Raw genomic sequence first — 15,934 nt, 5'->3', positions numbered from 1 at the left:
GGCCAAAATGGACGGTTTTTTTTGGATGGGCGTCCTCAACTGCACTGTCCTCTGGATCGAGCCGCATCTGAGGGGGTGAGCAGCGCGGTGTCTTCGGGCGGCACAGGGAGGCGTATTTGGCATGCGCAGAGCAGCCAGCATAATGCGTGGCTGCTCTGCGCATGCTCGACTGGCTGACTGTTTAACGACGGAATAGAGAATGCAAGTGAGCTACAACGAGCAGCTCATTTGCATTCCTATTCCTTGATGCATGTCCGTTCCTTACTGATTCGCTAAGGGAATCGGTAAGGAAAGGGCTTTAACGAGTCTTTAGTGCATCTTGCCATGGGTGTCTTTTTGAGTGGCAGACGCTGCATAAGGGGTTTGTCTTTGTGTATGTGTTTCTGGGGGTGTGTCTCTGCATCTATGCATGTAGACAGACATACAAACTAATGGAGCGCCCCTCCCCCCCCAGGTAGGCACTATCATATAGGTAAAACACGCCTGCAAATGGACCTGTGCCAGTTCTTACCTCACCCTCCTTTTTTTTTCTGTTTGTTTAGATTTTTGGGGAAAGGACTGGTGACTGATCCAGATTACAATCACTGGCATAGCCAGCGAAGAATAATGGACCCTGCCTTCAGTCGAACGTAAGTGTCATAAGCCCCGGTTTCCTTTGGCAGATTTTTCCAAGATTCTGCGGCAAGAGTTCACATGTTCTGCAGCAGTTGTCTTGCACGTCTTTCATTTAAATCGTGCAAATTTCAAAATGGTTTTACTTCACAGATTTATCTCCTGCATAATCTAAGTAGTCTAAGCGGGCTACAAGCAACATATATAATATATTCACACACTGATAGACAAACTACATAGTAACATAGTAAATGACGGCAGATAAAGACCTGTTCGGTCCATCCAGTCTGCCCAACAAGATAAACTCATTTTAGATGGGTCCAGTGGCGTAGCTACGTGGGGCCTGAGGGGGCCTGGGCCCCCGTAGATTTCAGTCAGGACCCCCCTCCTGGCGAACCCGCCCCCTCCGCCGCCTACCTTCCGTTTTGCTGGCGGGGGACCCCACTCCCCGCCAGCCGACGTCCTCTCCGACCGTTCTGCTGCAGAGAAAAGTCTTCTTCCTTGCATGCTGACCTGCACAACGTGCAGGATGTCAGATTCGGAGAACAGAAATGTTCTCTGAGTCTGACGTCCTGCGTGTACAACGTGCAGGACGTCAGCATGCAAGGAAGAAGACTTTTCTCTGCAGCAGAACGGTTGGAGAGGACGTCAGGAGTGGGGTCCCTCGCCAGCAAAACGGAAGGTAGGCGGCGGCGGGGGAGGGTTCGTGGCGGGAGGGGGGTCGGCAGAGATGGGGGGGCGACAATGGCGACAGGAGGGGGCGGCGGCGGGGGGGGGGGGCTAAAATGTGCCCCTCCCCTCGAGCTCTGGACCCCCCTCCCACGGAAGTCTGGCTACGCCTCTGGATGGGTCAAAAGAAAATAAAAGGCTGATGGACTTTTTGTCTGCCCCAGACAGAAGGCCAGTGCTCTCTTGAAAACCAGAGTGTGTGGTACGCTTTCCTCTTGTGGGCATGAGGCGTAGGAAGAAATACTGGCAGAGCAACTGATTGGTTAAGATGGAACTCAGAAACTACTATTGGAAGGTACTTTGGATGAGTACACCCATAATCATTCTGTTGTAAAACTCTGTGTAACGTAAACCAGTTCTGCAGGAAAGAAAACACATCTTGGAATCCCTATGGATTGAAATTCCATGTGTAAAGGAGAAAAGGATAGTGAGAGGAGTGTACTACCACCCACCTGGCCAGGACGAACAGATAGATGTAGAAATGTTATCAGAAATTAGGGAGGGTAACAAACTGGGAAACACAATAATAATGGGTGATTTCAGTTACCCAACGCTCATTTCCTTCTGCACCCAATTCCTCCTCTGTTCAATTTACTTATAGCATTTACTACAAACTGTATATTCTTCTCACGACTTTGTAATTCTTTATATTGTTACTATGTAAGCCGCATTGAGCCTGCCATGAGTGGGAAAGCGCAGGGTACAAATGTAACAAAAATAAAATAGATACTATTGGAGATTCTACATGGAATGTTGCTACTATTGGAGATTCTACATGGAATGTTGCTATTCCACTAGCAACATTCCATGTAGAAGGCTGCGCAGGACGTCAGACTCACAGAAGCAGAAGCCTGCGCGGCCACATTGGTGATCTGCAAGGGCCGACTTCTACATGGAATGCTGCTAGTGGAACTCTGGGCAAGTCACTTAACCCTCCATTGCCCCATGTAAGCCGCATTGAGCCTGCCATGTGTGGGAAAGCGCGGGGTACAAATGTAATAAATAAAAAATAAAAATAACATCGGGGCATGCTATCAATTAAAAAAATAACCAGGCATCAAAAAGACTCATCTCCAATAGCTCACAGTTAGGACCTGCCCAGCCTTAAGCCATAAACAAATAAGCCTTTAAATGTCTGCAAAAAGCAGACACCAAAGATAATTTTCTGGCATTTCTCTGTGTGTCCTATCTGTTTGAAGGAAAGGATCGTAGGCCCTGATGCGGAAAGTTTTGCGGTAGAGTCATGCGCAGATGTCTGAGCGCATGACTTGTACAGCGAATGTAATAACTGCTGCATGCAAGAAGCTAACTGCATGAAAATGTCGGGCCCTGTGTACAAAGGCACGCTTGCGTTTTAGCACGCACTATGTAGATGCCCGTAGGAATATTATGGGCATCTACACGGTTAGCGCATGCTAAAAACGCTAGCGTGCCTTTGTACACAGGGCCCTTTATGTGCAGAAAACCTGTGGCAAATACGAGGGAAGTATGCTGGGCGCATGTACACATGGTTTCGCTGTGCGCATGGCCAAACAAAAGTGTCGGCACACATCAGCACTCGTTCTTCTGCACTTAAAATAATGAGCCTTGCAAAAGTTGGTTACGCATAGATTCCATACATGGCTCCTGAAAAATCTGCGTTGAAAAAAAAATACGCCTAGGCGTATCCTAAAAAGCATGCTTAAATCTACGTGGATTATAGAATACGTCAAGTACCCGTCTGCGTGCTTGAATTTAGTCGCGAGCAGTTACGCCAAGTAAAAGTTGGTGTAAATGCCAATGTGAAAACAATCCACGACCACTTGAACTTCAGGAAATCACTAAAAACCTACCTCTTCAAAAAGGCCTACCCCATCGACCCCACGTAACCCTCTTCACCTACCAACACAGTATGACTATGATCGAACAGGACAACACGCAGTCTTCATCCATTCCGACCCTCCACTTATACCTCATACGATCACTATACAACTTTGTATTTGTTATCCACCGACTGGGCAAACGCCTTTGAGGGTACTATGTAAGCCACATTGAGCCTGCAAATAGGTGGGAAAATGTGGGGCACAAATGCAACAAATAAATAAATAATGTCTAAATTAGGCACGGACCGGGTGTAATCTATAACAATGCGCATAGATTTGTGAAACACCCACGACCTGCCTATTCATGCCCCCTTTTCAACTATGCAACTTAGAATTTATGCGCATCACGTTATAAAATAAGCTTAGACAGTTGTGGGTGTAAATTCTAATGTCAATTAGTATCAATAATTGCTTGTTAAGTGGTGGTTAACGCTGATTGGCTTGTTAGCTAATTAAGTTGCGCATGAAAATCCAAAATACGACCAGATTTGCACACACAACTTAAGATGTGGGATATAGAATCCAGGGAAAAATTTTGCAAGGCTCTTATTTAGGCACAGAAGAAAAATGTTGATGGTGGGTTTTTAACTTTTGGTTTTGTACCAACACACACATGTTTGTTGCTTTCCAGTTTGCTTTTACAACTTGCAGGGGAGGCTTCCTTCTGCTTGCAAGAAAATAACAAGGCTGGCAGTTAAATTAGAAAGATTGACAAGAAATTCTCTGCAGAAAATCTTCTACGCCATCCTGCACCTTAGCGGAAAATTTCTTGTGCTGGCCCCAGTCAAAAATGAGCAGCATATACTTAGAATCTTTTTGTAAGGATAGAGGCCCTTTTTTACCAAACCGTGCTAGCGATTCCCACACGGCAGTACCTGAAGAAAGTTTTGTCACCCCTTCCTACATTTCTAGCCATTTGTTTATTTATTTATTATTACATTTGTATCCTGCGCTTTTCCACTCAAAGCAGGTTCAACGCGGCTTACATGGTAAAAGGAATACAGAATATTGATAGAGAGGGTAAAAGTTAATTATACCAGAATAATAGACGAGATGAGTGGGTAGAAAAAGGCAATGGAGAGGGGAGTAAAGTGGGACATGAAGTCTGGGTCAATGTCGTTATCATGGGGGTGGGTATGTGTTAGGTAGATGGTTCATAAGATTAATCTGGATCGTTTGGATAGGCTTGCTTGAATAAATGGGTATTTAGTGCTTTCCGGAAGGGTAGGTAGTCGCAGATTGATCGGATAGATCTGGGGAGAGCATTCCAGAGTTGACTGCCCAGGAAGGAGAAATTAGATCCATGATAGGTCTTGTACTTGATTCCTTTGCAGTTGGGGAATGCAGGTTGAGGTAATTTCGCGAAGATTCAGACCTGTTTCTGGTAGGGAGGTCAACAGATTGAGCATATAGTTCGGAGATTCACCGTGGATAATCTTGTGGATTAATGTGTGGACTAGAGAGTTGCACGGGGACAGAAATGCGACCCATCTCCGCTGGAATCAAACCCGTCCCCGCTCATCCCCACCAGAATCTAACCCATCCCCACCCTTCCCCGTGAGTAATCTCCTCTGTCCCCACCCGTCCCCATAAAAAAAGGAAGAACTAAAGTGGAAGGGTATCCATGTTTAAATGCGCCTCGGCATTTCTCACCTCTAGTACTCCATCTACTATTCCATAAGTATCTATAGACTCTGCATATTCAAAGAATGCTCCTCTGCACTTCTCTCTTGACTCCTGTATAGTTCATGCATACTGAATGTTTAACTGCTCCTCTGCATTTTTCATGACAAGACGGTCCACCAACCAGCGTTGCGGGCTCGCGTACTGTACCTCTCCGTGAACGCCCACTCACCTTTCCACACTTACTCAGTCGACGGGCAGTGAGGAAAGCCAGTCAGAGTGAAAGACAGCGACCTAGGGGGCGGAACCTGGCGTTGCGTTATCCAATGTTTGCAGAGGGCGGGCAGGTTGCGGACTGTCCGGGGATATTTAAGCAGCCGCCCGAGCGCCACCTGGGGTGACAGTGCTAGTAGTGGGCTCCCGAAGGTATGGACGAGCTCTGCTTGCGTGTGTGCTCTTTAGCCATGCCACTGTGACTGCGAGCCTAAAGCGCAGGAGGTGGAGATGGCAGCCGAGGAAGGGGCGACCACCCCGGGGCTTAAATGGATCGACGCTGCGCTTTTCTCTCCTTCTGGCTGCAACTTGAGTTGTGCGCCATGGCCGTGCTCCTGAGCAAAGGTGAGCTCCAGGGTTCGTATGGGGTGCAGGAGAGGATGGGGTGGGCGAAAATACAGTGGATCCGGCTGTTTGCTCCCTTTTACTTCGGGTGATAGGAATGGGGAGATCAGTATGTGTCCTCTTAGGCCAGTTGTCTGGTTCTCCCCGGTTCACTGGGTGGAATTGTAAGTATCTGCAAACTATGTTCATTCCAGTCTCAAACAAAGGTATGTGCGCGTCCCCACGGGAATCCTGCCAGAACATCCTCCATCCCCACGGGAATCCCGCGTGTCTGTTTCCGTCCCCGCGGCACTCCCGCTGACCAGGGGGGAACCTGCGGGATTCCCGCAAACCCCGTTCCCGTGCAGACCTCTAGTGTGGATCTTGAAGTTGATTTGTTCTTTGATAGGGAGCCAGTGAAGTTTTGCACAAAGAGGGGTGACAGACTTAAAACGTGATTTGCCAAAAACGAGTCTTGCTGCTGTATTCTGGGCAGTCTGAAGTTTTTTCAGGATATGGGCCTTGCAGCCAAGGAAAATGCTATTACAGTAGTCGACATGGGTAAGTACCGTGGATTGTACTAAATTAAGTACATAAGTACATAAGTAGTGCCATACTGGGAAAGACCAAAGGTCCATCTAGCCCAGCATCCTGTCACCGACAGTGGCCAATCCAGGTCAAGGGCACCTGGCACGCTCCCCAAACGTAAAAACATTCCAGACAAGTTATACCTAAAAATGCGGAATTTTTCCAAGTCCATTTAATAGCGGTCTATGGACTTGTCCTTTAGGAATCTATCTAACCCCTTTTTAAACTCCGTCAAGCTAACCGCCCGTACCACGTTCTCCGGCAACGAATTCCAGAGTCTAATTACACGTTGGGTGAAGAAAAATTTTCTCCGATTCGTTTTAAATTTACCACACTGTAGCTTCAACTCATGCCCTCTAGTCCTAGTATTTTTGGATAGCGTGAACAGTCGCTTCACATCCACCCGATCCATTCCACTCATTATTTTATACACTTCTATCATATCTCCCCTCAGCCGTCTCTTCTCCAAGCTGAAAAGCCCTAGCCTTCTCAGCCTCTCTTCATAGGAAAGTCGTCCCATCCCCACTATCATTTTTGTCGCCCTTCGCTGTACCTTTTCCAATTCTACTAAAGTTTTCAGGGGAAGATAGGGTTTTACGCGTTTCAATATCCACATCATATTGAGCATTTTCTTTGTAGTGGGTATAGCGTGATTTTCAATTGAAAGGTGGTTGTCTAGAATCACTCCAAGAATTGTTCTTCTGCTTGCGCTTTCGCCAGATGTATCTTTCTCTTGGCTTCTTTCAGTTTCATTCGGTATTCCTCTCTGTGTTCCTCTTCTTGAGTTTTTCTGTATTTCAGGAACGCCAACTCTTTGGCCTTTATTTTCTCGGCCACTTGCTTGGAGAACCATATCGGTTTCCTTTTTCTCTTGCTTTTATTTACTCTCCTTACATAAAGGTTTGTGGCCATATTTATAGCTTCTTTCAGCCTGGACCACTGTCCTTCCACTTCTCGTTCGTCCTCCCAGCCCATCAGCTCCTTCCTCAGGTATTCCCCCATTTTACTAAAGTCAGCATGCTTGAAATCCAGGACTGAGTTTTGAGTGGCCGCCCTCAATAAAGCTATAAAATTTCATATTGAAATTCTAAGCAGTTGCTGAGAACAACAAAATTCTAGGGGGGTTACTGTGGCAAAACAGGGGACTTATGTCTATTATTTATTATGTTGCTGTATGACATTTTTTCCCTCAGTGCATTTCCCTTAATTGGCCAGCAGGTGGTGCCTGTCCTGTTCTTTAAAGCTGTGGCTATTTTCCTTTCAGCTTATTTTCCATAGGAAGAGAGGAAAGCCTCTGAGGGAAAGTAACCTGCACTGCCATTGGCCAAATATCCTCAGTGTTAATGCTGTGGGCCCTGATTGGCCCTGAAGAGCAAAATCCAGTCAGAGAATGCTGGAATCGAATCCCCAGTCTCAGAGTGGGAATGTGGAGAGTGGCGATCTCTGCACTGAGACCCATTTCAAATCCTGTGAGCAGTTACTTTTCCTGAATTCCCCAGGTACCTCTTAGGTAGTAAGAAAGTGTTTAGTTATTTTTAATGTTGATTCCTGTTATTTGTACCGGTTACTGTTTGTTGTTTACACATTTTCACCATTCATTATGTTAATTTTTCTGATAATAAATCTATTAGTTTATTAGCTCTGTTGTCCTGGACTGACTCAGAATCCTGGTAGTTTGTGTTCTTGGTCTGTGGGGATTGTGCCCCAGTGTCCTTAGAAACCATCGGGGAATTAACTTGTGCGTGGGAGACTTGCTCAGAGGCAAGCGGGACTCAGTGCAGTGGGTGGAGGGTACCAGTGTAGGAGCACAGACACAGGTACAGGCGGTCCTGAGCAGTGCTGGGTTGGACCCTTTAGATACATGGTTAGCCCCAGGAGGGTGCTAGGCATTTCATGACAGTTACTTTTGTTTTGCCTCACCCTTTATATAGAACTCTAACATACCTAGGGCAGGGTGGTGAGGGCGGTCTGCCCCGAGTGCAGGCAGCAAGGGGGTGCGCAGAGCAGGTGCGTGGCTTTCGGCTCTACCAGTGTCTTGCCCCGAAACAGGAAGTTGATGTCAGAGGGGGCAGAGGACCAGCAGATCTGACAGCCGTACACCTGCTCTGCACACCCCCTGCTTGGAAGAGGAGATATGTACACTCTGCCCGGCATGGTGGGGGGGGGGGGGGGGGGGGAGGTGTGCACTGCCTGGAGGGTGTGCGCTCCGCCCTGGGTGCCATAAAAGGTAAGTACGCTGCTGATATAGAATTACCCTCATAGGCTCTGGGATTGGACACAGTACTCCAGATCAGTCAAGTACATTTCCACTGTTCTTAGTACTTCATTTTGAGATGCAGCGTGTAGCAAGGGGTACATAAGTATTACTATCCTGGGAAAGACCAAAGGTCCATCAAGCCCAGCATCCTGTTTCCAACAATGGCCAATCCAGGTCACAAACACCTGGCAAGATCCCAAAAAAGTACAAAACATTTTATACTGCTTATCCCAGAAATAGTGGATTTTCCCCAAGTCCATTTAATAATAGTCTATGGACTTTTCCTTTAGGAAGCCGTCCAAACCTTTTTAAAACTCTGCTAAGCTAACCGCCTTTACCACATTCTCTGGCAATGAACTCCAGAGTTTAATTACACGTTGAGTGAAGAAAATTTTTCTCCGATTCGTTTTAAATTTACTACATTCTAGCTTCATCGCATGCCCCCCTAGTCCTAGTATTTTTGGAAAGCGTGAACAGATGCTTCACATCTACCCGTTCAACTCCACTCATTATTTTACAGACCTCTATCATATCTCCCCTCAGCCGCCTTTTCTCCAAGCTGAAGAGCCCTAGCCACTTTAGCCTTTCCTCATAGGGAAGTCGTCCCATCCTCTTTATCATTTTTGTCGCCCTTCTTTGCACCTTTTCTAATTCCACTATATCTTTTTTGAGATGCGGCGACCATCTCATTTTGGGTATGCTAATACTTTAAGGGATTCACTCAGAGTAAGACCACAGCTTGTGCAGAGGGATGTGAACATGAAAACATGTTTCAATTCATTTGTGGTTTGTTTGGAATATTTTTTTTAATTTGTTTCACACAGTCTTGTTAAAAATGTTAGCACTTTAGAGCTTCTTTTAAAGTGTACAAATAAGCATTACATATGTGAATTCAGAGGATAACTTGCATTAAATAGATTTATGCAATAATATAAATGAATAAAAATAAATGATCCATTGAAATAATAAACATATTAGAGAAGTCTATGGTGTTCTAAATTGATGAGGAAATGTCGTATAAGAAACACAATCCAAAACGTACAGTCCAACAAGTAATAAAAATTAAATAATAATATATGTTGATAATACAACTTATGTATGTCATCTGATTAAAAAATATACTCATATATGTATATGGAATAACATGTGTGTGTGTGTTGTGTATATATACAGTGGTGGAAATAAGTATTTGATCCCTTGCTGATTTTGTAAGTTTGCCCACTGACAAAGACATGAGCAGCCCATAATTGAAGGGTAGGTTATTGGTAACAGTGAGAGATAGCACATCACAAATTAAATCCGGAAAATCACATTGTGGAAAGTATATGAATTTATTTGCATTCTGCAGAGGGAAATAAGTATTTAATCCCTCTGGCAAACAAGACCTAATACTTGGTGGCAAAACCCTTGTTGGCAAGCACAGCGGTCAGACGTCTTCTGTAGTTCATGATGAGGTTTGCACACATGTCAGGAGGAATTTTGGTCCACTCCTCTTTGCAGATCATCTCTAAATCATTAAGAGTTCTGGGCTGTCGCTTGGCAACTCGCAGCTTCAGCTCCCTCCATACGTTTTCAATGGGATTAAGGTCTGGTGACTGGCTAGGCCACTCCATGACCCTAATGTGCTTCTTCCTGAGCCACTCCTTTGTTGCCTTGGTTGTATGTTTTGGGTCATTGTCGTGCTGGAAGACCCAGCCACGACCCATTTTTAAGGCCCTGGCGGAGGGAAGGAGGTTGTCACTCAGAATTGTACGGTACATGGCCCCATCCATTCTCCCATTGATGCGGTGAAGTAGTCCTGTGCCCTTAGCTGAGAAACACCCCCAAAACATAACATTTCCACCTCCTTGCTTGACAGTGGGGACGGTGTTCTTTGGGTCATAGGCAGCATTTCTCTTCCTCCAAACACGGCGAGTTGAGTTCATGCCAAAGAGCTCAATTTTTGTCTCATCTGACCACAGCACCTTCTCCCAATCACTCTCGGCATCATCCAGGTGTTCACTGGCAAACTTCAGACGGGCCGTCACATGTGCCTTCCGGAGCAGGGGGACCTTGCGGGCACTGCAGGATTGCAATCCGTTATGTCGTAATGTGTTACCAATGGTTTTCGTGGTGACAGTGGTCCCAGCTGCCTTGAGATCATTGACAAGTTCCCCCCTTGTAGTTGTAGGCTGATTTCTAACCTTCCTCATGATCAAGGATACCCCACGAGGTGAGATTTTGCGTGGAGCCCCAGATCTTTGTCGATTGACAGTCATTTTGTACTTCTTCCATTTTCTTACTATGGCACCAACAGTTGTCTCCTTCTCGCCCAGCGTCTTACTGATGGTTTTGTAGCCCATTCCAGCCTTGTGCAGGTGTATGATCTTGTCCCTGACATCCTTAGACAGCTCCTTGCTCTTGGCCATTTTGTAGAGGTTAGAGTCTGACTGATTCACTGAGTCTGTGGACAGGTGTCTTTCATACAGGTGACCATTGCCGACAGCTGTCTGTCATGCAGGTAACGAGTTGATTTGGAGCATCTACCTGGTCTGTAGGGGCCAGATCTCTTACTGGTTGGTGGGGGATCAAATACTTATTTCCCTCTGCAGAATGCAAATAAATTCATATACTTTCCACAATGTGATTTTCCGGATTTAATTTGTGATGTGCTATCTCTCACTGTTACCAATAACCTACCCTTCAATTATGGGCTGCTCATGTCTTTGTCAGTGGGCAAACTTACAAAATCAGCAAGGGATCAAATACTTATTTCCCCCACTGTATATATATTGGAAACAATAGCAGGGCTAGCATGGGGTTACACACAAACACACACTCACAGAAAAACCTGTACATATGATCACTGAAGGATATAGGAATCTCTGGATAACAGTCTTTAAAAGAAATACAAAGTGTTGGTGTCAAACTATATGAGTAAAATGGAGGAGAATGTATGGTGGAAGGAGATCTTACATGAGTGACAAAAAGGGGGTACAGGGTACAGATATCGGGATCGATGCAAGGAAGGAAATGTTTTGGACGTGAGTCAAATGACTGACTTGAAATAATTTAGCTGTGCACATTTTGTGTCCTGCAGTTACCTGATTGGTTTGATGGACGTATTCAATGAAAAGGCCGAGGATTTGATGGACAGACTGACAGAAAAGGCCAATGGCAAAACTGAAGTCAAAATGCACAATCTGCTAAGCAGACTGACCCTGGATGTGATTGCAAAAGTGAGAATTTTTGTCATTATGACTTGCGTTTAAAGTGCAGAACAGACAGAGCCGACAGCGCATGTTTTGTTCTCGAGGCCAGATTGGAGCTGAGGCAAAGTTCTTCAGCAGTTCCAGCTCTGGCTGGTCCAGGAGTCTAAATGGGGACCCTCTGCATGGCAGCACGCAACACTGCCGCTGCGCCATTTTTTCCAGGAAGCCTTTGAACGTAAAAAGACCAGTGAGAAGGCACATATGGAAACCACACTCCTTTCAGTGCATGGAAACCCATCATTGGCTTCCTGCTGTCTACCGCATTCATTTTAAGGACATCACGGTTCATAAAGCCGTTTATGTTGGCCTGCCACCCAGTTTACCTTACTTCTCTCATCGCTCCTTTCACCTCATTCCGTTTTCTTTGTTCTACCAGTTTCCAGATGTTCATTCCAGAGGCAGCCCCTGCTCGCTTGGAATCCGCCAGGCACGCAGCTGCCTTCTTTTGCGCTCTGGAACTTTCTCCCACCCACACTGCAGACCAACAGCGGCATAATCGAAAGAGAAGGACGCCCATCTTCTGACAAAAATCGGGAGATGGGCGTCGTCCTCTCAGGGTCGCCCAAATTGGCATAATCGAAAGCCGATTTTGGGCGTCCTCAACTGCTTTCTGTCACGGGGACGACCAAAGTTCACAGGGGCATGTCGGCAGTGTACCGAAAGCGGGACTAGGGCGTGGTTAAGAGATGGGCGTCCTAGGCCGATAATGGAAAAAGAAGGGCGTCCCTGATGAGCATTTGGCCGGCTTTACTTGGTCCAATTTGTTTCACGACCAAGCCTCGAAAAGGTGCCCAAACTGACCAGATGACCACCGGAGGAAATCAGGGATGACCTCTCCTTACTCCCCCAGTGGTCACCAACCCCCTCCCACCCCCCCAAAAAAACATTAAAAAACATTTTTTCCAGCATCTATGCCAGCCTCAAATGTCATACCCAGCTCCCTGACAACAGTATGCAGGTCCCTGGAGCAGTTTTTAGTGGGTGCAGTGCACTTCAGGCAGACAGACCCTTGCCCATCCTCCCCTACCTGTTACACTTGTGGTGGTAAATGTGAGCCCTCCAAAACCCACCCGAAACCCACTGTGCCCACAATGTAGGTGCCCCCCTTCACCCCTTAGGGCTATGGTAGTGGTGTACAGTCGTGGGGAGTGGGTTTTGGGGAGGCTCAGCACCAAAGGTTAGGGAGCTATTCACCTGGGAGCACTTTGTGAAGTCCACTGCAGTGCCCCCTAGGGTGCCCGGTTGGTGTCCTGGCATTTGAGGGGGACCAGTGCACTATGAATGCTGGCTCCTCCCACGACCAAAGGGCTTGCATTTAGTCGTTTTTGAGATGGGCGTCCTCGGTTTCCACTGTCGGCGAAAACCGAGGTCGTCCATCTCTAAGGTCGACCATCTCAACATTTAGGTCGACCATCTCTTAGGTCAACCTAAATGTTGAGATTTGGGCGTCCTGGACCGTATTATCGAAATGAAAGATGGACGCCCATCTTGTTTCGATAATACGGGATGCCCCGCCCCTTCGCGGGGACATCCTCAGAGATGGGCATCCCCGTTCGAAAAATGCCCCTCTATATCATCTTATGTATGGTTCAGATCTGCCTTGAAGACCTGCCTTTTCACATAACCTTTTGGGGACACCAGGTTTCTTTTTTTTTGGGGGGGGGGGGGGGCTGTAGTGTTGCTGTGTCCTGTCTAATATTATCTTCTCTGGCATCTTCTTCATTCCTTTTTTTTTTTTTTTCACCACTGTCCCCTCTGGTTTACGGAGGTTTTTTCCAATTGTTTATATATTGTGGACCACCTTGTTTCCTTTGCCAGAAAGGTGGTATATTACATATTAACAGTGGCGTTCCTAGGGGGGGGGCGGTGGGTGCGGTCCGCCCCGGGTGCACGCCGCTGGGGGGGTGCCGCGCACGCCTGTCCTCTGTTGTTCCATGCTTCTTCTCTGCCCCGGAACAGGTTCCTGTTCCGGGGCAGAGAAGAAGCATGGAACAACGGAGGACAGGCGTGTACGGCACCCCCCCAGCGGTGTGCACCCGGCGGGGGGGTGTCCTTTCGCCGGGGAGGGGGGGGGCGCTGCGCCCGGGGGGGGGGGGCGCATCGGCGATCCGCCCCGGGTGCCAGCCCCCCCCAGGAACGACACTGCATATTAATAAACATGGACAGAAAATAGTAGATGACTAAACTGCTGTCTCTCCTCTGGTTCCTCTCAGGTAGCTTTTGGCTTAGAACTGAATGCGCTGCAGGATGACCAGACACCTTTCCCTCGGGCAATCTCAATGGCTATGAAGGGGGTGACGACAATCCGAAATCCTGCATTCAAGGTTTGCAGATTTGTTGCCACTGTGTGTCCCCTCCTGCCACAGAATATGAGTGCAAGCAGTTTAGCTACTCTGTACAGGCAGGTTAAGTTTATCCCAGGACGCCTCTGCAAAATGTCCAAAAAAGCACCTGTTGTATACAGGTGATATAGGCCCCTTTGAGGCTCATTTTGACAGCACTTAGACTTACAAAGTTACAGAGGTTACTATCAGGTTCATTTTTGAAAGAGATGGACGTCCAAAAAGTGACAAGTCGGCACTTGGACGTCCAAATCAGTATAATTGAAACCCGATTTTGGACTTCTTTATCGGAAGTGCATCGCAAGGACGTCCAAAACTCAAGGGGGCATATCGGAGGCATGGTCAAGGCGGGACTCGGGCGTTCCTAAGATTTGGACGTCTTTGAGCCATAATGGAAAAAAATCAAAGACGTCCAGGACTAAAACTTGGACGTTTTCACCCAGACCTGTTTTTATTACGAATAAGGGAAATGGGACTTGATATACTGCCTTAATGACCAGATGACCACTGGAGGGAATCAGGGATGACCTCCCCTTACTCACCCAGTGATCACTAACTCCCTGCCACCCTCAAAAAAGCATCATTAAAAATGTTACTTGTCAGCCTCTATACCAGCCTCAGATGTCATACTCCGGTCTATGACAGCACATACAGGTCCCTGGAGTAGTTTAATAGTAGGTGCAGTGCACCCAGGCCCTTACCCCCCCTACCTGTCACATTTGTGGAGGAAACAACGAACCCTCCAAAACCCCCCAGAAACCTTCTGTACCCACATATAGGTGCCCCTCTTCACCTGTAAGGGCTATGGTAGTGGTGTACAGTTGGGTGTAGTGGGTTTTGGGGGGGCTCAACACACAAGGTAAGGGAGCTGTGTACCTGGGAGCATTTTATGAAGTCCACTGCAGTGCCCCCTAGGGTGCCCAGTTGCTGTCTTGGCATGTCAGGGGGACCAGTGTACTAAAAATGCTGGCTCCTCCCACGTCCAAATGGCTTGAATTTGGATGTTTTAGACTTGGATGTTTTTGGTTTCGAAAATGGCCGAAAATCAAAGACTTCCAAATCCAAGGACGTCCATGGTATTTTCGAACACAAAGATGGACGTCTATCTTTTTTAGAAAATGACCTTCTCCCCGCCTCTGAATTTGGCCATTTTACAAAGACAACCAAATTCCAACTTAGACGTTTCTTTCGAAAATGCCCCTCCACATAACTTTGTAAGTCTAAGTGCTTTGAAAATACACCTCTATGTGTCTTTATAAAATAGCTTTGCACAGTGTCCCTCATTAATGGACGAATTCTTTCACGCAAATTTTTCTCTGCTCCAAAGAAGGTGCAGATGTGTTCTTGATGCATGTACAACTGCATCCTTAGGATGCTTAAGTGCAGATCGTGTAAAAATAGGCGCAGCCTTCCAAGGCACCTACATTTGATGTGTACACCTGTGTGCAGTCTTGTAACAGCAAAAAGCAGAGATGGTCACTGGGATAATGTCACTGGAGCCGCACTTGGGTTAATAATTTATTGATGATCCGACACAGCCGTGTTTCGTTACGTGCCTGCACCAGAGGTCCTTGATTTTCAACGTGAGTAAACTCAGTGGGGCCAATATTCAGACTGCGTGAGGGAACCCGGTTGACTCCCGTGGTCTGTCCAGATATTCAATGCCGGGCCGTTTCCAGTGACAGGCATTGAATATCCGGTTTATTTTTAGCTGGTTTGAAGTTAACCCGCTAAGTCGATATTCAAAGATAGTCTGTTAACTTTAAACCAGCCAAAGATATACCAGCTATTTAAGCGGCCCAATGTGGCTGCTTACAGTAGCCAGATATGAATTGAATGTTCAGGGATAGCCAGTTATATCGCACGATATAGCAGGTTATCTCCTAGGCACTAACTGGGAGTATTCAGCGGGGGATAACTGGCTATACTCTGCTGAATATCGCAGAATAGCTGATTAAGTGCCATTTAACCGGCCAGGTGCTGTTCCTGGCTGGTTGAATGTGTTGAATATGGGGGGGGGGGGGGGGGGGGGGAATGTGTTTTCACGAAACCTCACACTCGATACCCACGTGA

At 46.8% G+C, this 15,934-nt stretch overlaps 1 protein-coding gene across 1 annotated transcript in view; it reads left to right on the top strand.

Annotated features, from left to right (window-relative positions):
- Positions 1 to 15,934, top strand: part of LOC115478032 (cholesterol 24-hydroxylase-like) — a 72,286-nt gene that overhangs the window by 18,652 nt on the left and 37,700 nt on the right. Inside the window, exons 5-7 of the mRNA XM_030215231.1 lie at positions 543 to 629; positions 11,348 to 11,486; positions 13,733 to 13,843. Coding sequence (XP_030071091.1) covers positions 543 to 629; positions 11,348 to 11,486; positions 13,733 to 13,843 — 337 coding nt within the window. The remainder of the gene's footprint in view (positions 1 to 542; positions 630 to 11,347; positions 11,487 to 13,732; positions 13,844 to 15,934) is intronic.

The sequence above is a fragment of the Microcaecilia unicolor genome, chromosome 9, assembly GCF_901765095.1.
Source record: "Microcaecilia unicolor chromosome 9, aMicUni1.1, whole genome shotgun sequence".
Lineage (NCBI taxonomy): Eukaryota > Metazoa > Chordata > Amphibia > Gymnophiona > Siphonopidae > Microcaecilia > Microcaecilia unicolor.
The sequence above is the reverse complement of the archived record's forward strand: the minus strand, read 5'-3'. Positions and strand labels throughout refer to the sequence as shown.